This window comes from Macrotis lagotis, chromosome 2 (genome assembly GCF_037893015.1).
Source record: "Macrotis lagotis isolate mMagLag1 chromosome 2, bilby.v1.9.chrom.fasta, whole genome shotgun sequence".
In the NCBI taxonomy this organism is placed as follows: domain Eukaryota; kingdom Metazoa; phylum Chordata; class Mammalia; order Peramelemorphia; family Peramelidae; genus Macrotis; species Macrotis lagotis.
In genome coordinates this window covers 319405945-319429354 of record NC_133659.1, presented here as the reverse complement: position 1 = coordinate 319429354, position 23410 = coordinate 319405945, and the positions used below count along the sequence as shown (strand labels likewise).

The 23410-nt window shown below is 34.9% G+C and overlaps 1 protein-coding gene across 1 annotated transcript in view; it reads left to right on the top strand.

Moving 5' to 3' along the window:
• The window catches only part of LOC141511780 (sodium-coupled monocarboxylate transporter 1-like), a 43423-nt gene extending 21084 nt beyond the window's left edge, over nt 1-22339 (top strand). Inside the window, exons 9-15 of the mRNA XM_074220821.1 lie at nt 101-213; nt 6664-6731; nt 11005-11091; nt 15510-15721; nt 16221-16324; nt 20467-20546; nt 22194-22339. Coding sequence (XP_074076922.1) covers nt 101-213; nt 6664-6731; nt 11005-11091; nt 15510-15721; nt 16221-16324; nt 20467-20546; nt 22194-22316 — 787 coding nt within the window. The 3' untranslated portion in view covers nt 22317-22339. The remainder of the gene's footprint in view (nt 1-100; nt 214-6663; nt 6732-11004; nt 11092-15509; nt 15722-16220; nt 16325-20466; nt 20547-22193) is intronic.
• Nucleotides 22340-23410: the final 1071 nt, after the last annotated feature.

Sequence of the window (23410 nt, the reverse complement as noted above, 5' to 3'; positions counted from 1 at the left end):
CCAAAAGGGTCACAATGAGTTTGATATGACTGAAAATCAATAACAACAAAGTTTACTTAAAATGCTTTGAAGTAATAAGGTTTTCATTTGTCTCCTTCAGCACAGTGTCCTCCAGTATCAATGCTTTAGCTTTAGTAACTATTGAAGACCTCATCAAACCTCACTTTCAATCACTCTCAGAAAAGACTCTATCTTGGCTTTTGAAAGGAACAAGTAAGTAACCATTGAATTTTTACTGTTTTATACATAAAATCTTTTTTATATGCATCCTCAAAAATATGAATGGATGTTTGCCATATCAAAAAACTCCACCTTATTCCTACATGTCTGACTCAATTTAGAATAGTCAATTATTTTTCATAATAAAGTGTAATCATGGATTTTGAAATGAAAGTTGATGTAGATGCCATAGAATCGTAGTCTCTCAGAGGCAGAAGAGATCTCATTGGGTCCTATTGGTACCTAAATAAGAATACCCTCTCTTAGCTTATCCACTAACTGGTAATTTCTTTTGAGACATAAATGAGAGGGAACCTTCTATACCCCTGCCCCCACTAGAGTTTTACTTATTAGAGTCAAGCCTCTATTTACGTTTTTTAGAGTTCGTATTTGTTTTTCCTGGTTTTTACCCTCTGTAGTCAGAATAATTCTAGACTCTCTTTCAGGTGATAAACTCAAATAATTGAATAGGGTCATCATGAACCCTCTAAATTATCTCTTCTTTGTACTAAACTCCAGTCATTTATCCAGCTACATCCCCCACTTTTTTTTAAACAAGTGAGGAAACTGAGGATTAGAGAGGCTAAGGGGAGTATGCAGTTACATAGGTATTAAAATGCAAGACAAAGATTTGAATTCATGTCTTCCAAGTCAGTCTGCAACTTTTCCCCCACTATCCAATGTTAAATCACAGGGATCAGGTGACATCTGAGCTGCCTATAAAGAATAATAAGCATTTTGAAAGTCAGAAATGATGAGCAAGTGCATTCTAAAAAGAGAGAACAGTATCTACAGAGATTAGAAGTGGAGTTTCCAGATTAGGAAATAGCCAAACTAGTTTCTTTGATAGTGTCTTGATGGTTCCATGAACAAGACACACCATTTCTCGGCTCTGTATTTTTTTTTCTGATTGTCCCTCATGTCTAGAATATTCTCTCTCATAGACTCATTTACTGACTTCCCAATCCCATCCATTAAGCCTTTTCCAACCTTTATTAATTCTAGTGCCTTCCTTCTCTTATTTATTTCTTTTTTAAAAAAGATTTTATTTATTTTGAGTTTTACAATTTCCCCCCTAATCTTACTTCCCTCCCCTCCCCCCATAGAAGGCAATTTGCCAGTCTTTACATTGTTTCCATGGTATACATTGATCCAAATTGAGTGTGATGAGAGAGAAATCATATCCTTAAGGAAGAAACATAAAGTATAAGAGATAGCAAGATCAGGCAATAAGATATCAGTTTTTTTTTTCTAAATTAAATGTAATAGTCTTTGGTCTTTGTTCAAACTCCACAGTTCCCTCTCTGGATACAGATGGTATTCATCACAGACAGCCCCGAATCGTCTCTATTGCTGCACTGATGGAATGAGCAAATCCATCAAGGTTGATCATCACCCCCATGTTGCTGTTAGGGTGTACAGTGTTTTTCTGGTTCTGCTCATCTCGCTCAGCAACAGTTCATGAAAATCCCCCCAGGCTTCCCTGAATTCCAATCCCTCCTGGTTTCTAATAGAACAATAATGTTCCATGACATACATATACCAGAGTTTGCTAAGCCATTCCTCAATTGAAGGACATTTACTTGATTTCCAATTCTTTGCCACCACAAACAGGGCTGCTATGAATAGTTTTGTACAAGTGATGTTTTTACCCTTTTTTATCATCTCTTCAGGGTATAGACCCAGTAGTGGTATTGCTGGATCAAAGGGTATGCCCTTTGGTGTAGTTCCAGACTGCTCTCCAGAAAGGTTGGATGAGTTCACAGTTCCACCAACAATGTAATAGTGTTCCAGATTTCCCACAACCGGTCCAACAATGATCATTTTTCTTTTTGGTCATATTGACCAGTCTGAGAGGTGTGAGGTGGTACCTCAGAGAAGCTTTAATTTGCATTTCTCTAATAAGTAATGATTTAGAGCAATTTTTCATATGACTATGGATTGCTTTGATCTCCTCATCTGTAAATTGCCTTTGCATATCCTTTGACCATTTGTGATTAGGGAATGGCTTTTTTTAAAAATTTGACTCATTTCTAAGTATATTTTAGAAATGAGTCCTTTTTCAGAAATAGTAGTTGTAAAGATTGTTTCCCAGTTTACTACATTTCTTTTGATCTTGGTTACAATGGTTTTGTCTGTGCAAAAGCTTTTTAATTTAATGTAATCAAAATCATCTAGTTTGTTTTTAGTGATGTTCTCCATCTCTTCCTTAGTCATAAACTGCTCCCCTTTCCATAGATCTGACAGGTAAACTACTCCTTGATCTTCTAGTTTGCTTATAGTATTGTTTTTTATGTCTAAATCCTGTATCCATTTGGATCTTATCTTGGTATAGGGTGTGAGGTGTTGGTCTAATCTAAGTTTCTTCCATATTAACATCCAATTTTCCCCTCAGTTTTTATCAAAGAGAGAGTTTTTATCCCAATGGCCGGACTCTTTGGGTTTATCAAACAGCAGATTACTATAATCATCTCCTGCTTTTACACCTAGTCTGTTCCACTGGTCCACCACTCTATTTCTTAGCCAATACTAGACAGTTTTGATGACTGATGCTTTATAATGTAATTTTACATCAGGTAGGGCTAAGCCCCCTTCTTTTGTACTTTTTTCATTACATCCTGGAAATTCTTGACTTTTTATTTCTCCTCTTATTTTTATTTCTCCTGTATTTACTTTTTATTTGTTTGCATGTTGTCTCTCCCCTTAGATTGCAAGCTCCTTGAGAACAGGGATTGACTTTTCTAGCACAACCATTAATAAATGTTTGTTGTTTGATTACTAAAGGTAAAGTAGATGTAAGATAGTGAGTATGTGAACATGAGGAATGTGAAATAAAGCTAGAAAGGTAGTTTGAAGTCAGATCATAGTGTCCTTAAGACCAGTCTAAAAGGTAATTTGTAATTTGTCTCTAACATAGTGATGTCATTTTGGTCTTCTTTGAAAAGAAAGGACAAGAACCAACCAAGGGGTTTTTATTTTATACTGGAGAAAATAGGGATCCACTAAAAGTTTTTGAGCAGGTAATAAAGACAGTGAGATCAAGTCTTTGTATTTTTTTTGGCAGCTATTTAAGAATATATTGGATGGAGGAGAAACTGAAAGCAGAAATCCCAGTGTCTTGGGCCAGGTATATATTGCTCCCTGATGCAAGTTCCCATACTGGAAAAATTGAATCTTAGAAGCAGACAATTTAAATTTTGCTTTGCTAAATGCAAAGGGACCATGAGTAAGGATATAGAAATGAATATTCAACAAGAATATAGACCTCCAGGTTCCTGCCTATGGGGATGTACCCAGATCAGTGACATCAGTCTGGATTGGAATAAACTATTCATCAATCAAATCTGAAGCACTGCTTTTTCTCTGATGCTGGTCTGTATTCCCCGCCAAAAGTATTTAGCTTATTCTGGCCCTTCATAATGAAACACTATACTTGTACTTAAAAATTATCTCACAAGATAACAGCCCTTAGGAACTGAGGCCTGTGCAAAATATATAAAGTTAACAACATCCCACCCCTTGGGCTAAGTCCTAAATGGCCACCAGGACTAAAAAAAAAAAAGCATATTATGCCTAATAGTAAATAACTTATATCCATTCTAAATTCTAAGCAATAAAATATTCACTACTCTCAACAAAGGAGAAAAAAGTAATAGTTCACAAATTACTTAGAAAATCACAATGGAGCCAAAGGTCAGTTGATAGAAATTAGACAAATAAAACTCATCAATAAATCTCAGTAGCACTTGAAAATAATTTCTATGCCAAAACATGAGCAATAAATTATATCTAGAAATAGAAGCCTAAAGTTTATAATCCTTTTGCTTGAGATTTATCCTTTGACCCAAGATATTAGCTCTTTTTCCTTCATGCTATTAAAATTACAGATTCCCCAGTTTCCTGTCTATCCTCTTCCCATCTCAGTGATATCTACTCCTAGGAAATTGAAACCACATCATCCAGTTTAATGTATAATAATTCTACTCATTTCTAATTTCCTCAACTTTTAACCATAAACTAAGGATAAGAATAAAGTAGATAATACAACTTCACCATCCCTCAGGGACTCATTAGAAACAGAACTGAGCTCATCAGGGAATGCTTAGAATGCAATAAGTAGAATCATCTGCAAACCAAGTACGAAACTTAATATATTAAGAGTGTCCAAATTCTCATAAGATAGTATCCATATGGCAAAACTGAAGGCTCACTGGGAATAGCACCCTTAGGTAGGTCAGATATCTTTTTACATTTAGCATATTCTAGGGTCCTGCACATCCTATTAAAGTTCATGTCTGAGAAATGTGATGAGTTAAGACAATTCTAAGAGAAAATCCCATAAAAAGAAAAATAAATAAGCAATAATTACAAAAGAGCACCAGAAAAAAACTGAATTGACCACATGGACTATAAGTAGATAGAAGAATGAAAGAAGAGCTGAATGAAATTGGAATGAAATTAGAACACCTGGAAAGAAAATGAGCAAAATAGAAAAGAAGTTCGAAAAATTTACCCAATAGGTAATATCTGAAAATTAGAATCAAATAAAGAATTAATAAGTTAAAAAACTTTATTACACATGCAAAGCATTGTGCTCAGAGCAAGAGTCACAAACAGAGTAGTCAACCAGTCCCTGATCTCAAGGAGCTTATAAGGGGTGAGGGGGGAGACAACACATAAAGAAGATTTCGGTTATATTAGATGGTTCTCTAGTCCTTAGGGTACAGTAGCAAAGCAGTTTCTTTAATGACATTCCCCTTGATAAATTCACATCAGCTTCTGATGTTCAACTTTTTGACAGCACAATAACTTTGGTAACAGGAACTTTCTTTTCTGGGTCTTCAGCAGCTATTCTTAGCAGAACAGACCCCAGGTTGGATCTCCACGATGGCTTTAGGTACTGAGCTAAAAGTGTTGTTATTGCCCAAGGCTCTTGGTTTAGGATCTTGGGAAGTCTCTATTAGAGTATGAAGAAAGGTAGTGGTCAAGGTGGTAGTGGTATTTTGACTTCTCTTGAAGATGTTGTCTCCTGTCTGTTCTTCAGGGTGCCTTGTGGCTTCAGCTAGGCTGACTTGCCTGCTCTGTGTGAGGCAGTTGGTTGGAAGAGGGCAGGGATGGCTGATTTCTCCACACCAGTGGCTTCCTAGGATGATGGCTGTGAGGGTTCATCTGGAAGCAGGAGCTGTGGTCTGAGTAGTATTGCCACTCCCAGAGACCCGTAATTCAATGATGCAACAAGAAATATTAGTGTAAAGCAAAAGATCAAGATAGAAGAAAACAGAAGATATCTACTACTAAAAATTTATTTAGAAAATAGGTTATATAGAGACTGTTGACTTTGATGTATTTCTATACCAAATTCTTTGAATGTGTGCTGGGAGGGGGGTATATACAACATTTCTTTTGCTAGTTTAAATAAGAGTTAGATTTGTAGGATTCCTGCTCTCACTACCCATATCTCTATGTTTGTATGGTTTTCTAAAGAATACCAATTTGAGAAATAGTAAGGTTCATTCAATTTTGATTCATCCTAATATATGCATAATACATGCATATGTATATGTATATGTATATCTATATATATTCATCTGAGAGGGATAGGGGTAGGGATATATGAGATACTATGATGGTTTTAAAAAACTTATAACAAGGGGCGGCTAGGTGGTGTAGTGGATAAAGCACCGGCCCTAGAGTCAGGAGTACCTGGGTTCAAATCCGGTCTCAGACACTTAATAATTACCTAGCTGTGTGGCCTTGGGCAAGCCACTTAACCCCATTTGCCTTGCAAAAAAAACCAAACTTATAACAAATAGAAAGTGAACCTGTGATTTCATTAATAAGCATGACTCTGTGAAAGGATACATATTGTAACTGATTCATATTTGCTCCAGTAAACCCCTAGTCAAAAAATTTATATTTTTAATATTTTAAATATTTAATTCAATTATACCAATGTAAGGTTAAGGGAGTTTCTACTTTGTAAGTCTCTATAAAAATAAAATCCCAAATTCAATCCTTTCTCATTTTCCTCCCTCCATCCAATTGCACAAAGTAGTTCTGATTAGAAGTACTCTGTGAATGGTAAACCTAAAAAAATATGGTATAAGGTTTCCCTTAAGCACAAATGTTTGTGAAGGATTAGGCTAATAGTCTATATGCTTATGATCTCCACAGTTAATTCCAGGAATTCTTTATTCAATATAATCTCATATTTCAACTAATCCCTAACACAATACAAGGGTTTTATTTATCAACTTTGCACATTGCTTTTCCTATAGGAAACACATATCCCATTTTTAACCCCTTTGCTTTCTTTGATCTCTTTGGATGTCCTTGGACCAAGTCTGATGATAAATTTGTTTGAAAGCTGTGATGAATTTATTGCATTGGGAGTAGTAATTAGGTACATCAGGATCTGTGTCTGACTTTCAATCTATCCCTCAGGTGTGTTGTATGGAGTTCTCTGCATTGGAATGGCAGCCCTGGCATCACTCATTGGGGTATTGTTACAGGTAAGACTAGACCTCCTGCAGTCCTGTAGTAGAATCAATGGTGAGCAGTCACCATTGTGTTCCTTTATTTTTTTTTAAAACCACCTTAATTATCAATTAATCAATGAACAAGCATTTATTAAGGGTCCTCTATATGTGAGGCATTATGTTAGGGATTGAGTATATGACTATAAAGAAACAATTCCCTTTTCAAGGGATGTTACTTTTCTTGGGGAAACAAGTACACATATAAGTGGAACAGATTATAAGAAGATAATTATAAAGCAGTTTTCACAGAAAGGAGTTTGGGAGAGAGGGGATGATTGACTGAGGGGATCAGGAGAAACTTTGCACAGAAAGCAATGGTTGAACTCCCTTTTTAAGAAAGAAGGGCACTTTATAAGATAGAGGGGAGGAGGAAGCATTTTACAGGGCTATGCAAAGTCAACAAAGATGGGAACTGAAGAGAACTAGGTTGGATCATAGAAGTAATATCCGGTGAGACTGGAAAGGTAGATTGGGATCAAATTTGTGGAGGACTTTAAAAGTTGAACAGAAGAGTTTCTCATTTATCCTAGAGGCAATAGGCAGCCACTAGAGTTGCCTGAGTAGCAAGTGTAAGGTAATATCTGTACTTATGGAAAATTACTTTTGTTTTGATATATATATAGGATGAATTAGATAAAGATTTAGGATAAGGAAACCAATTATAAAGCTTTTCTAATAATTGAGGTGAGAGGTGGTAATTAAAAGTAATTATAATTAAAAATCCAGTCCTGATCAGTCATTAAAATTGGAGTTTTGGGTTTTGATACTAAAGTTAATATTGAGATGGACTGAGAAATTGCAAATTTTGATGGCCCTCTTTTCATTTAGTAATTATTGTTCAGTTGTTTCAGCTGTGACTCCATTTGGAGTTTTCTTGGCAAAGAATACTGGTATGGATTTGTAGCAGCATGCTTTTCTGTCTATATTTATGACTAGTACGGGTTGCTATTTGTCAGCTATGACCATTGTTCATTTATTTTACTTCCTCTGACATTTAGCATCCTTTGCCTCTTTTCCCATAATCATGACAACTATTCATGGAGACATCATAACTCTTGATTAGTTAGTCATCATTTTCAGATACTAACCATAAATATTAGATAGACTACTTTTCTTTCTATTGAACCCTTACTTTCTATATCACAGAATTTGAGTTGTAAGAGATCTCAGAGGTCATTCTAGTCCAACTCATACTTCTATAAATTTAGCACTGAATTTATAGCTTGAAGACCTGGAATGAAGGCAAACTTACCACTATCCCATTTTTTGGGGGCAGCACTAATGATTAGTAGAAGCAGAAGTTGACAGAGTGCTGGGCTTGGAGTTAGAAAGACCTGAGTTCAAGTACAATTTCAGAAGCTTCTTAGCTGTGTGACCTTAGGCAAATCATTTTACCTCTGTTTGCCACTGGAGAAGGAAATAGTAAATCATTCCTGGATCTTTACCAAGAAAACCCCATGAATAGAGGTCCATGTGATCATAAAGAGTTGGACACAGTTGAAATGACTGAACCACAATAGTTAGGAATTTTCCCTTACATTGAATCTAAATCTATTTTAATTCCAAAGCTTTTATTGTTCTTCCAGTTCTTGCAACCTCTAAAAACGATGTTCAATTCAAATAGAATCAAAGGATCAAAAATTTAGCAGTGAGAAGGATCTTGGAGGTCATCTCTTTATTTTTCTGACAAAGCACTCATTATTCTCATATTAATCTGAGGACTAGAGAAATTAAATTGCTACCTGAGAATCACACAGTAAAAATCGATCAATCAATCACCAATTTATTAAGTGCTTACTCTATTCTGAAAAATATATTAAATGCTAGGGATACAAAAGGAAGGGGCAAAACCACCACCTCTGTCCTCAAGGAGCTTACATTCTAATGATAAGACAACAGGTAAATTAACCTGTATCTACAAGATATATATATATGTAAATATAGCAAATGGATGGCAATCTTAGAGGGGAAAGTACTTTCTGGGAGGAGGGGAGGGACACCAGAGAAAAGCTACAGGTGTTCATTCCTGTATGGGGACCAGTTAGAACAAAGGTCCAAAATTGTGAAATTGGCAAAATAGAATGAAGACCAGTTACAAAATGGAATTGGTTTTGTATGGGAAGCAAAATAACCAATTAGATTCCATAGCATGGGGGTGGCTAGGTGGCATAGCGGATAAAGCACCGGCCCTGGAGTCAGGAGTACCTGGGTTCAAATCCAGTCTCAGACACTTAATAATTACCTAGCTGTGTGGCCTTGGGCAAGCCACTTAACTACATTTGCCTTGCAAAAAAAAATAAATCTAAAAATTTTTTCATAGATTCTATAGCATGATCCCTCACTCCATCTTGTGCTGCCACATGAACTATCCTCCACCTTGTTGCTTTTCTGCAAAGCATCCATGGGAAAGTAGATGGTCTATTGCTTCATAAGAAATCGATTATTTCATAAATGCAGGTGGTTGCAATTAATTATCATTTCTTAATTCTAAGAAAGACCCTAAAACCTCCTTACCTTCCTCCCAACTTGAATGAAACTCAGTCTTCCCTACCCTCCCAACTTAGAAAGCCCTGATCTTTCCTCTTAATTTTATATGCTGGCTTGAATTATGTTGATTGTTTTAATTAATTGGTCTTATTTGTCCATAAAAATCTGTTTTTACTCTGTATTTGGATTGACTTAGGGAGTCTATTGACATTTTCATTTTTCCTATTTTGCTAATTAGTAATGTTTCTCAGATTGTTTTTTTTCAGTCATCATTAATTATATATTGTATAAAAAGTCCCTTCCACTATACTCTGTTGCCCAGAACATACAATTTGTCAAATTTTCTGAGCCTCCATCATAGCCAGATTCAACCTTATTGAATTTAGTGGCTCTTGTCGGCCAGTCAACTAGTCAATTAATAGGCATTTATTAAATACCACTTCGTGCCAATCGCAGTGAATCTATTTCTCAGGATCTCCGTTTCAGGCTGTTCTAGCTCATAAATGAATTCTCTTCTTACTCATAGTATAAATCCCCCTTGCTGTGGTTAACTTGGTCTTTTTTTCACCCTTTAGATAGATAACACTCCTCCACCTGTTCTCATACTTGATATTTATTCTGGCTCATTCATTACCAGAGGTGTGCTGAAGCCAACTCAGATGGAGAGATCTGATAGTTAAAGTTTCAGTGTGAATATTTGCACCTCAGAAATTAGCAGCAGCTACAAATCAGGATTGGATTTATTGCTTAGTTGATTTCTAGACATAAAGAAGTGATGAAGAAAATAATAATGCAAAGCAAACATGAAAATGTGTTTTTGTATATCATGTCTTATTATTTATATATAATTTATAACTTAAATTTATATAAATATAAGTAAATAGAAATCATTATAATAAATATAAAATTTTTGCATGCAAATAAATTAATATATCATATATAAAATATGTATTGTGTTGATTAAAAAGGTTGGAGAGACATCGATTAAATGGTAATTTAAATATCTTATTAATACGACCAGTACATTTTTAATGAAAGAATGACATTTGATCCTTTCTCTTAGATCAAAGACCTCTCATGGTGGTGGGCTTACAGTTTATATGCCCTTCAAAGAGTCAGGTGTTTATATGGGGCATGAATCAACTCTGATTGGTTAACACAATGGGAGGGGTCTATATTAAAATGAGGATCTTGGGGTGTATGACTTGGTAAATCAATTGGATCAAAGAAACATCAATTTCCACATTGCCTGTCTTAACAGAAGGAAGAATCATCAATTCCCAAGGACTGACTAAACAAACACAATTAGCAGTAATATACACAGTAGCCCAAACTTAGAAATTCTTTTACAGTCTGATTAGATCTTAGGCTGGGTAAATCTGTAAGGCAGATTTCTTAGACTGCTTGATTTCTGGATGAGAAAGTAGAAAAAATGAAAACCTTGCTTCTAATTCAATAATTAGTTATTATATATGAGAGAAATATTCATTTCTCATTATATATTATATATATTTCTCACTATATATATTATATATATTTCTCACTATGTATAATACACAAAGAAGAATCAGTTGTTGAAATATTTAACAACACAACTGTATTTGCTAAACTTCATAAAACCCTTTTTTTTTCCATTTTAGGAAAACCAGACTATTAGTAAATCTCTCTCTCTGTTTCCTTTCCATATTGGAGACCAAGCTATTTTTTTGAAAATGGGACTCTTCCAACTAATTTATGACTTTTTTTATTTTGTTCTTAGGCAGCAATCAGTATCTTTGGCATTATTGGTGGTCCCCTTTTGGGTTTGTTTTCTCTGGGCATCTTGACCCCTTTTGTCAACTCAATGGTAAGTATAAAAGATAAAAGTGAATATAATGTCTTTTCCTAAAACAGCTAAATTAGTCATTTTTCTCATTGGTAAATATATAACCCATGATGGCTCATGTCAGTGACTTCTCTTGGAGTTTAAAAATGTTTTTGTTGACCCAACTAGGATCATAGAATGGCAGATTTAGAGCTGGAAGGGTCCTTAGATTTCACATAAACCAATATATACAATATTCACATATACTCAGCCCCACTCCCATGTGCAGTGTAGTTAACAAAATAAATAAAAATACAATAAAATATAGATAATAATATATTTCAAAATTTAGTCAATCTGTTGTCCACAGGGATCCTTTATTTGTATTTGTGGTTGACACCACTGATCGAAACTAACCCTCTTAGATCATAGATAACTGTACTGAAGCTTATTGGAGCTTAATTAGTCTCCCCAAGCCTTCATGCATAGCAAGTATCCAAGTGTGGATTCTAAATAATGTTCTTTACCTCTTGGGTCAGCAGATTCACTCCATTCCTCCCTTATTCTAGTGTCCCACAGGCACAAAGTTGACAGAGATCTTATTTATCACTTTAAACAGAAATGGTATCTATGCACAATCTTTTTCTATCTTTTAAATATTCATAGCTGCTCATTCAGTTCAGTCATTTTTAAAATTGTGTCTGACTTTTTGTGACCCTATTAGGGAATTTCTTGACAAAGATACTGTAGTGGTTTGCCATTTCCTTCTGCAATTTATTTTACAGATGAGGAAACTGAGGCAAGCCTGCTTAAGTGACTTGCCCAGGGTCACAAGCTAGAAAGTATCAGAGGTAGTCTTTGAACTCAGGTCTTCCTGACTCCAGGTCTAGCATTCCATCCACTGTGCCACCTAGGTGCACAGCTGCTGCTAGGATGATGATGATGATGATGATGGTTGGTCGTTGAAGATGATGGTAATACCCAGCAATTATATGATGCTTTGAGATTTGTAAAACACTTTATAAATATTATTTTGTACTAACAACACCCTAGTTGGTAGAAGCTATTAATATTATCCCCATTTGACAGATGAGGAAGCAGAAGTTAAGGTCTTGTCCAAAGTCACCCAGCTAACAGGTGATTTAAATGGAAGAATTCTCAAGTTCACCTACCATTTAACAGTAGAGATTAGTTTCTAAATTCTAGGATGTGATGTCCTGCTTTGCAGGGAAGAACTGTGAAGTCTGATCTTGAATTAAGTTGAAATTTCCATGCCAAAATTCTCTAACTTTGTCCTGGAATGAGGTTTTTCACTCAGTTCATTAGGTCAGGGATTTGGATCTGGTGGAGGTTTTAGGGAATCATTCAGTCTAGTCCCTTCCTTTTACAATTAGGGAAACCAAGATGCTGATAGGTGAAGTACCCCAAATCCTGGTTCACATAGGGACTCGGTAGTAAAACCAGGTTGTGAGCCCTGGTTCTCTGCTTCCAAGCCTATTTATATCCTACATAGAAAGCTGTATCATGGTGGAGAGGTAATACCACAGAATTTGACTTCATGACCAGACTTCTACTTTCCTCCTAGGACATTCAAAGATCAGTAAATAAATAGTAAAACTGAAAAGTACTCTCATTTAAAGGCCATTTGAGAAGGTAGTGAAATGAAAATAAAGTTTTTAAAAGATTCCCTACATGTGGCCAGTGGCAAAGATGTTAACTTCTTGGAAGTGGAAGGGATCATGGACCTCCCTATGGCTCATCCGATGTTACAAATTCCTCAATTTCCAGCATTTCTATGAGGGAAAATACAGCCAATGACAGTGATAACTTTGACCTTTGAAAGTCATCATGGAAATATTTCACTGCAAGCATTGTGGGATGGTGGAAAGAACATTTGACTAGAAGTCAAAGTCCTATCTCTCCACAATGTTATGACAATTGTATGTACAGCCAAAATATAATCTCACTTGTCTGTTCTTAGTTCAGATAAAAACATTATTTAGGCTTAAAACATAAACATGCTAAAGCTTACAAGGTTGACCTCAAGCAAGATATAGCTTAAGCAAAAGTATGTTAAAAGCACTCGGAGTTCAGCCCTAAACAAGATACTAAGGCTTAAACAGAAAGGTTTTTTTTATTATTTCCTATAGTTCCAATACTCATGACTGGGGCCAGTTCTACTAACTGAGCCAAACTCTGAAACCATGAACCCTTTTTAGAGAGAACAGACAAAAAAAATCATAAAACTTCTGACCATAGCCTATCAGCATTATTAAATATTAATACCTTTTCTTTAATGTCTGTTTCATATTAGGATTTGACAAGAATCTAAATGAAGGGAGCTAGCTATCTCCTTCCTGATTTAAGTTTAACCTATGTGGCTCTTACAGAGATAATCAGACAAGTTTCCTAAATTCTAATCACTTTTCTTCCTGTGATTGTGAGCACAACTAACAAATGGAGAGATAACATTCCAGACTTTAATTATAGGTTGAAAAGAAGACTTTGACCAAAAATGTAGGCAGAAAAACATAAATTTTCCTATTAATTAGCCTACATTTGTGAAGGGTTTCTCATTTTATTTTATTTTTTTGACTTATTTTTTAAGGCTAGCTAGGTAGTACAGTGGATAGAGCCCATACCTAAAGTCAGGAAGACCTAAGTTCAAATCTAGCCTTGGACAGTTACTGACTTTGTAACCCTGTTTGCCTCAGTTTCCTCCTCTGTAAAATGAGCTGGGGAGGAAAATGGCAAATCATTCTAATATCTCTACAAAGAAAATGACTAATAGAGTCATGAAGAGTCAGACACGACTGAACAACAGTGGTCTTACTTTTCAAAGTATTTTCATATATGTTATCCCAGAAAAACCCACAACTAACCTACAGGGTAGGTAAGGAAAAACAGTAATATTAACTTCAATATTAAAAAATATTAATTTTAATCATCATACTGAGCATTTATATAATACTTTATGGTTTGTAAAGCGCTTTATAAATGTTATCTCATTTTATCCTCACAACTCTGGATGGTAGGAGCTAGTTTTATCTTCATTTTACAGGTGAGTTAATAGCAGTTCAAAGAAAGTGATTGATTAGCTCTATTTTACTGATGTGAAGTGAAAGTATTTTTTCCCCTTCAAGTTCACAGGGGTAGAAAGTTTGAGCCAGAACTCAGTTCCTCATTTTAGAGATACAGAATTAAATCTGTTAGGTCAAGTACCTTTCCCAACATCACTTGCAGCAATAATTAGAGCCCCATAAGGACTAATTCAAAGTTGTCCCCATAATCTGTGTGTGCCACTATAATTCTACATACATTTGCCTCCTGGGCATCTAGTACAGTTGGCTCATATTTGGTGTTTAATAAATGTCAGGAATTCTAGCTATATTTAACAATGATCGAGATTTTGGGTCTGCATGATTCATCAATTCTTGCCCTTGACAGAGATAAGAAACTTGAGAGAGGCAGTTGGGTAGGGAGGGAAGATGAGTTTGTTTTTGGATATAGGGACTGTCAGTTGAATTTCACAGTATCTCAGTCACAGAATTTCCAAGTTGTAAGGGAGAGAGACGTCAGAGAGAGACATCCTGGCCAATCCATGCCAATCCAGTAAAATCTCCAGTCCAATTTTGCCAGGAAATAATGATGAAGTCTCCTCTAGTGAGGAAGAGCCCACTGTTTCCCATGGTAGACAATTCCATTTTGTAAGATTTTTTTGTTTGTTTGTTTGTTTTTGTGGTTTTCAATAATCAATTTTTTCAAGGTTTTGAGTTTTATATCTCCCCCTCTCTCCTGACAGAAAGCAATGCAATGTAGGGTATACATATATAACCATGCTAAGCATAAATCCATATTAATCATGTTGTGAAAGAAGAATCAAATCAAGACAGAAAAAAAGAGGGGGGGAACCCCCCTAATACCTAAGACAACTTTTAAAAATTGCAGATAGTAAGCCTTAGTCTGCATTTAAATTCCACAGTTTCTTTTTTCTGGATATGGATGTTATTTTTCTATCACAAGTCTTTTAGAATTGTCTTTGATGATTGTGTTGCTGAAATGAATAAGTCTATCATAGTCGATCATCACCCAGTGTTGCTGTTAGGGTATATGATGTTCTTCTGGTTCTGCTCGCTTCATTCAGCATCAGTTCATGCAAGTTTTTGGAAGTTATTTTGTGAGGAAAATTGCCTTTTGGTGATCAATATTCTACCTATTTCATTTCCCTTTCAAAACCAACTATTCCTTGATGAGATACAAAATTTAGATACATCTCCACTGCAAATGTTCATATGGATTATTACTGTCTAACCTGTGGTAGAACTTTCCAAGCTTGTATTGGTCCGATCAGCCAGCACTGTATCTTGGTCCCAACGCAGAGATGCCATTTTGGTCTTCCTTGAGAATAAAGGACAGCAACCCACCATTTCTTGACTCCCAAAATGACTTCTGTTTTTCAGGGAGCATTTGTAGGAATTACTGCTGGATTTGTCATTTCCCTTTGGATTGGAATTGGAGCTCAGCTCTATCCCCCTCTTCCAGAGAGGACTTTACCCTTGAGCCTTGTTACCGATGGCTGTAACATAACTGACTTCCACTATCATGAGAACAGGACCGCAACTACAGAAACGCCATTTTCTACAAGTACTTCTCATGCTCATAGTGCTGAAAGGTATTAAAATAAATTTTACCATGTTATTAAAAAAACTATTTGAGGAACAGGAAGAAGAGAGAAGATGATCAGAAAGTTCTTCATTTTGAGTTAGAAGTCCTAGGTTTAAATCTCTGTATGGTCATTCACTTAATGTCTCTAGGTGTTAGCTGTAAAATGAGAGAATTGGACTCACGTGTAAGGGCCCTGTCTATATTTAAATCTATGATCCTTTGGTTTATTCATAAGGTTTATGATACTTAAACAATTCAAAGGATTTGGCATCCTGGGTATAGAGACTATCCCTACCTCCTCATTCTACTAACTTTTGTATATCTTGCCCAGTGAATTCCACACAGGGACATCCACCTTAAAAGGGCAGAGTCCTTTTTCTCTTAAGACTTTATGGATCCCAAGGGATTATTTGGGTTGTTCATTGCTTGTATATCTTTTTTTTGCCATGGGTCTCACAGACAAATATATATATATATATAACAAAGATCCTTTTTTTCCCTTCTAGAACTCCCCTTATGGATAATTGGTATTCCTTATCATACATGCACTTCAGCACCATTGGGACCTTGGTTACTATACTTGTGGGAATCATTGTTAGTCTCCTAACAGGTACCAATTTCTACTTACTATCCATTTGAAGTATCATATACATGACAATTTATAGTCACTTGTGATAATTACTCTTCTTGTAGTTTTGCTACCCCAGTATATTTACTCTAAAGAGCCAAAATATTTATTTGGTGCTTACTATGTATCAGATATTGTCAACTAATAATTTTAAAAATACAATTAATATGGCCTCTGCCCTGAAATCAGAAATTTATATTTTAATGGCATGAAATGAATTAATTTTTTTCTTTTTTCATTCATTAATCTATTTTCCAATTATTTGTTGAGATAATATTCAACATTCACTTTTATAACACCTTCTCCCTCTCTCCTAGGATAGCAAGTAATCTGATATAGGTTATACATGGACAATTGTGTTACACATATTTTTATACTGATCACACTTGGAAATAAGAATTAAAACAAAAAGGGAAAAATCATGAGAAGGAAAAAAGCAAAAAATAAATTAAAAAAAGTAAAGATTTTGATCTACAATCAGATTCCATAGTTCTTTCTCTGGATGTGGATGACATTTTCCATCACAGATCTTTTAGAATTGTCTTTTATTGCTGAGAAGAGCTAAGTTCATCATAGTTGATCATTACAATGATGACCTGAATAAATAAAACTAGGAGTGTTTTTAAAAAGTAAAATAAAATTAAGTAATCACAAATATTTTTTTTAGTGAGAAGACTAAATTACAAGTACCCAAAATGAAAAGAAAAGAAATGAAGTTTATTCTGAGAATCTATTTTGCCAACTATACAGTATCCCCTCCTCTCCAACCTGACAAGTTAAATGAAATGAATGACTACTTAAAAATGTAAACTACTCAGATTAATTGAACAAGAAATAGAGAATTTAAGCAATCACTAACAGAAAAACTAATTGAATAAACCATAAATGAACTCCCAAATATAAGTAAATGCTATCCAATATTAAAAGAATAATGAATTTTTATATTTCATAAACTATGTCAAAAATTTAAAAATCTGTTAAATTCCTTCTATAATGCAACTATTGTCATGATAAATAAATCAGGGAGAGTCAAAACATAGAAAGATGTCCAAAGACCAATATTCCTAGTGAATTTTAATGCAAAATTTTGAAATAAAATATTAACAAAGGAATTACAATGACATATCAAAGAAATCACACATCACTATGACCAGGTTGGGTTTTCACCTAGAATACTGGGCTTATTTAATATTAGGAAAACTATAAACATAAAAGACAACATTCTAATGGGTTGAGACAACACAGAAAGAAGAGATGGAAAGCAGGGTAGAGAAGAATGGGACACCCAAGAGGGTGCAAGATTGTTATGGAGGAGTAGGAAGCGAAGTTTGGAGATTGGAATTAGGAGAAGAGTGGAACATTGCTGTGATCCCTCTTGAACTTGGGTCTGGGCAGTCGATCATCAACAAAGAAAATGGACCTCAGGTGGATGTTTCTCTGCTTAAGAGCAGGAAAAGAAATTCAAAGCTTGGAGTTGGGAGATTTATAAATGGAAAAATCTGAGAAATGATAACTCAGTAAAAAGCATTTATTTAGTATTTAACATGTATGAAGCATTGTGATTGTTACTGGGAAGACTTAGAAAAATGAAAACTGTCCTTCCCTCAGGAAGCTTATAGTCTGGGCAAAAAACATGTTCATATAGACGTATATACAAAGGAAACACAAGGTAACTTTAGTGCTAACAATTGGAAGGCTCATTGTAAAGGCTCCTTTTCAATTCATTAACCATTTTTTTAAAAGAGCCTACTATGTGACAGGGACTGGAATATGGAGAGAGATGAAGGACATGGTCTCTATTCAAATCAGTTTACATTCACCTTGCATGGGAGACTGAGCCATTTGAGTCAATCCTGGAAGTGAGCGAAGGGTTTCAAAAGACAGAGGTGAAGCAGGAGAGCCTTCTGGCATGAGGGATAATATGTGCTCGCTAAATCAATATTCACTGTTTGCTTCAATTTTTTTTTGTTAAATGGAATTATTTACCATGCCATGATCTAATTGGATGATAAAGAACATCTTAAATAAATGAACATAATTTTTTTTATATCAGACCTTTTTTTCCCCCACACAGACAACTTTGATTTTTGCGGGGCTGGCATGGGTTCAGGGCCTGCATTTTTTCAGTTTAGGGACCTTCCTAATTTGAAAACTCTCCCTCCCAAAGACCATCAGTAACTCAAATAACTTATAGTCTTAGAGAATAACCTGAGAATCCTAAGAAATATTGAGGGACTTATCTATGATTTCACAGCTCATATCCTACAAAGGGAAGAATTGAACACAAATCTCCTGGGTTTGCTGTTTGCCTTAGAGTTCTTCAAAACTTTTCTTTTGCCCCTATTTCCTGCTGGACTCCTATTAGTTTATGATCTCCTTGAGAGAAAATATTGCTTTCTTATTCTATTTGCATTGTTAGTTGTTGGGATAATACTCCTCCCATAGTACTTAATTAATAGTTATAGTCATTAGTCTTTGAAACAGATCACTTTAATTTGTAACTCTTAATTAAAATTTCTAATCCAAAAGTAAATTGTAACTCAATTAAATCAAGTGATTTTGTAGGTTTTAATATGGGTTATTTTTCTAAATACTAGACAAAGGTACTTTGTAATAGTGGATAAGGGAAGCAGGTGGGGTTAAGTGACTTGCCCAAGATCACACACACAGGAAGAGTCTTGGGCTGAATTTGAATTTAGGACTAATTGCTCTGCCCACTAAACCACCTAACTGCACCATAAATAATTTTTTCATTCAGTCATTTCTTACTCTATTCACTCCTCTATATTACCACTCAGACAAGCATATTATTTCTCATATTTCTGCTAGACTCGAAATTTATAGGATGAAAGCCAGGCATTCCAATGAGATTTGATGTTTGCTATTAGCTGTGGCAGAGTAAAACGATCCAAGAGTGTTACCAAATGTAAAGAATATGAATTAGCTTTCATAGTACTATAACTTATGTTTCTGTTGACTGGTTGCCTGTGATGCCCTTTTGTAGTTGTCTAAGTAATTTTCCTTCTTTTCTCATTCTCATAACAGCAAAAAGAGCCATCCTATAGCATTTCAATTTAGCATAACATAGCAATGTTTATGGAGTTTCCTTTTCTAAAGAAAATAGATCTTAGGGAAGAAGTCTTTAGATATATGAAGGTGAAATCTTTCTTCTTCTCCCCCAATTGAGGGGCAGAATTCTGAATTATTGCTTACTGTCAGTGAGATTAATCAGAATATAAACAAGCCACTAGAACCTGAGGTTTCATTTTTAATAATTTGGACTTCCAGATTATTGCTATGTAATTTGTTTTTTAGGTTTTTGCAAGGCAATGGGGTTAAGTGGCTTGCCCAAGACCACACAGCTAGGTAATTATTAAGTGTCTGAGGCTGGATTTGAACTTTGGTACTCCTGACTCCAGGGCTGATGCTCTATCCACTGCACCACCTAGCTGCCCCTATTGTTATGTAATTTTATAATGAATAGAGAAGCCTTAGTTGACATTTTCATTGAGTAGGTAACTCTAGAATCTCTTCTGAAAAGATGACTGGAGCTATTTTGGGTTGTCCAATGGACATGGATCAGTTTTGTCTGTAAAAAAACTGAGATAAAACATCATATTAGATTTTGTTTATCTCTTAAAAGTCTTTTAAAACAACTTAAAGTAGCCAATCAAAAACAAATTATGAAAGTGTCAAAAAAAAAAACCCCTCATTTACAAAGTATGTGTTCCCATGGATTAAATTTTGTTCAATGATGTGGGATTTCTAACTTTTGCAAGGGAAAAATAATCTGGAAGGGTACATCCCACTCAAAATAGTCACAAGGACTTCAGGAGGTTCCACCCATCCCATTAGTTTAGAGAAATAAAGTAATTAAGTAACTCTAGAACCTTGGGTATCACCACTATTGCAAAGTACCTATGTCTTTCTGGTATTTAGAAAAGCATCCCATAAATCCTAGCATGTATATTAAAACCTAAAAAAAACACTTGATTTAATTAGGAGTTAACAAATTTATTTTTGGATTAGAATTTTTTAATAGAGTTATAAATTAAAGTGGTTTGTTTCACAGATAAGGACTACAATTATGCTTTCTAAAAATACAAACAATGTCTGTTTTTCAGGAGGAAGAAAACAAAGTTTAGATGAGAGATTGCTACTAAGCAAAGAAGATTTTTTATCCAACTTTAACTTTTTAAAGCGGGTATGTTTTTCATTTTTGTTTTTGTTACATAGACATCTGAATTTTATAGTAATAATGCCATGACTTTTTCTCCCCTGGAAATATGGGGAAAAGAAACAATTAATGATCTTCTGATTTCTCCACCAAAGTTTCATTTCAATGAAGTGAAGGTGACCTTCAGGGATTAAAGATAATATCAATGGGATGGGAACTTGGGCAGATTCTATTGATAATGAAAGATGATGCCAAATGAATAAGGATCAGTTAACTAAATTTATTTTATCATTAGAAAGCTGACTGTCAGATGATGACTTTTTCAGTCATAACTTGGGAAATCATGTATTGATACACGTGGCATATCATAGTGGAGAGAATACTCTTGGAGACAGGAAGACATGGGCCCCAAAATTGAATAGGTAAAGGGATTTCTTCAATTGACATCCCATTCACCAATAAAATCACAAGTTTAGATGCCTAACTTACAGTCACTTAAATTTAGAAAGTTTTCTAATGTTCTAAAACAATGACCTCAAATTCAGATTTAAATTCAAATTTAATGTTTGTTGTGAGGGTGACCCTAGGAAGGTCTTTTAATCTCCTAGTGACCCAGGCAAGTCTCTAAAATTATTAAGTTGCAGAGCAACTGAAAATCTGAATTGGTAAAGGGAATTTTTCCAGTAGAAATTCCCTTCACCAATAAAATCACAAATTCGGACCTCTGCCCTACCTCCTCAAATTAAGGAGTAGCCGAATTACAAATAGAGGGAACTTGTAATGTTTAATGACGCATGTTTATTCTACCTTATGAATTAAATTTAAGGGACTTTAAAAAGTAGTGCATCATAATTTGGAATCATGTATATTATACAGCTTCCCCTTCTCTCCCTCCTGTCATTCTTCTCTTAGAATATACCCTCAGTATCTTATCATGCTACTGAGAATGGTATCAGAATTCTCAAAGGCTATTACAATTGTATGTAAACTCTGTCTATTTAAGACTTTTAATTAATTAACTAATTTAACTAAGTTAATTTAAATTCTTAGTTTGAGAATTTAATTACTTTTCAAGAATATCAACTTTTTTTCCCTCTGAATTATGTCAAAGTTGGATAATTGCTCAATTTCCCCCTCCTCCCACTTCAATTATTATCTGATTTCACAATTTAAATTGTCCCTCTGGAATATTTTTGGGAATGGATTTGCTGTTAGATTTTTTTTCTGTCATTCAAAGCCAGTCTTGCTAAATTCAAAATGATTTTTCACCAGGAGGGTGGAAGTGATTTTTGTTGTTGTCACAGCACCACAGAGACTAAATATTAAGGCACATAAAGCCATAGATGTGTTGGAGACCTTTCTTTTTAGCTTAAATTTTCAATGTAAGAATTTACACCTCAGAAGTTGGCAAGACACTACAATTTAGGGCTTTATTTATTGCTGATTGTCTTAAGAAAGTGTTGCAGAAAGGGTTAATAATACAGCTCAAGCTTAAAAGTCTGCATTGGTACTTTTTTGGGGGTGGGTGGGTGGGTGGAGGAGAGCAGGTTGTTAAACATTTACTAGCACACCATTCCAAATCTAAATTACTCTGCACCAGTGAAAGGAATACTCACACAGGTGAAAACCAACAATGCTTGATGTATTGGTGTAATCATTTAATTTTTCTTTTAGGAGAAACTAATTTTAAACCCTCGATCTAATACAAACGAAGATGGTGGAACTGATAACCCTACCTTCAGCTATGTTGAAATGTACTCCACAGAAGAGAGTAGAAAAACCAACCTGCCATATTGATGAAGGATGAATTTGAGCACTCTGTTGATTTTTTTTATGCTTTTCTAAATTTATTGAATTGAATTTAGATTTTGCTTTAAAACCTATCTAGTGCTTGCATATATTTTGCTTTTGCTTTGCCTGCCTGTCTTTTTGGCCTTTTGCTTGGTCTGAATTTTAATTGAATTGTGTTTTTGAGATTTTGATCAAGATTAGCTCTATACAGAGACAGCTCTGTTGTATTATTGGTCCTTTCAGACCAACCTCTCTTGGTCCTGCTGCTGACCAAGTCTCCTCTCCCCATATTCTCCCATGATAAAGAGGAGACCATGTCTCCAACATTTTGTTAAACTCAGAACATATCATTCAATTCAAAGTGATTACCTTCCAGAGCATCTAACCAGCCTAAAATTCCTAAAACTCTAACTTATAGTCATTTACATTTGGAAACTTTTTATAATGCTCTAAACTAATAACCTCAATTCAAATAGAAAAGGGGGCCACTAATCTGAATATAAGGATTCCTGCTAGCCATATATTGATTTAGTTTTGAAATATAACATTATGTTTTAGTGTATTTTTATTTGTTTTATTAAATATTTCCTGGTAACATTTTAATCTGGTTCCTGTGAGTGTGGTGTATTTGATATAATGGGGTGCACTTTATGGAATACTCCATTGACTGAGTGTTGCTCATTTCTGTTCTGAACAATTAGAAAGGATTTTTTTCTCTCTTCAGTTCATACTTATTGCAAAATTGTTCATTTAGTTTAAAAATTAGATACTTTACAAAATCATTCACATTTTTCTGAATACAGTCAGAGCTGTAATTGCATATGTAGCTTTTTATTATCCCAGAGTAAGGCTTTCATTTCAAATTTTTTTTTTTCCTACAAGAGCTATAAAAAGTTCAGCTTGCAAAGGGGATAGCGTTTAATTGTACAGAGCAATTATGGAGCATTTCTCCAATTATGGAGAAGTTATTTAAAATTAGATAACCACATATTTGAGAGGCAGGATAGTTTAGTGGAGAGAGCTGGCCTCAGAGTCAGAGAGAGTGGCATTCTTGTCCTGCTTATGACAAACTGACAATAGTTTAGGTTCCTCAGTTTCCT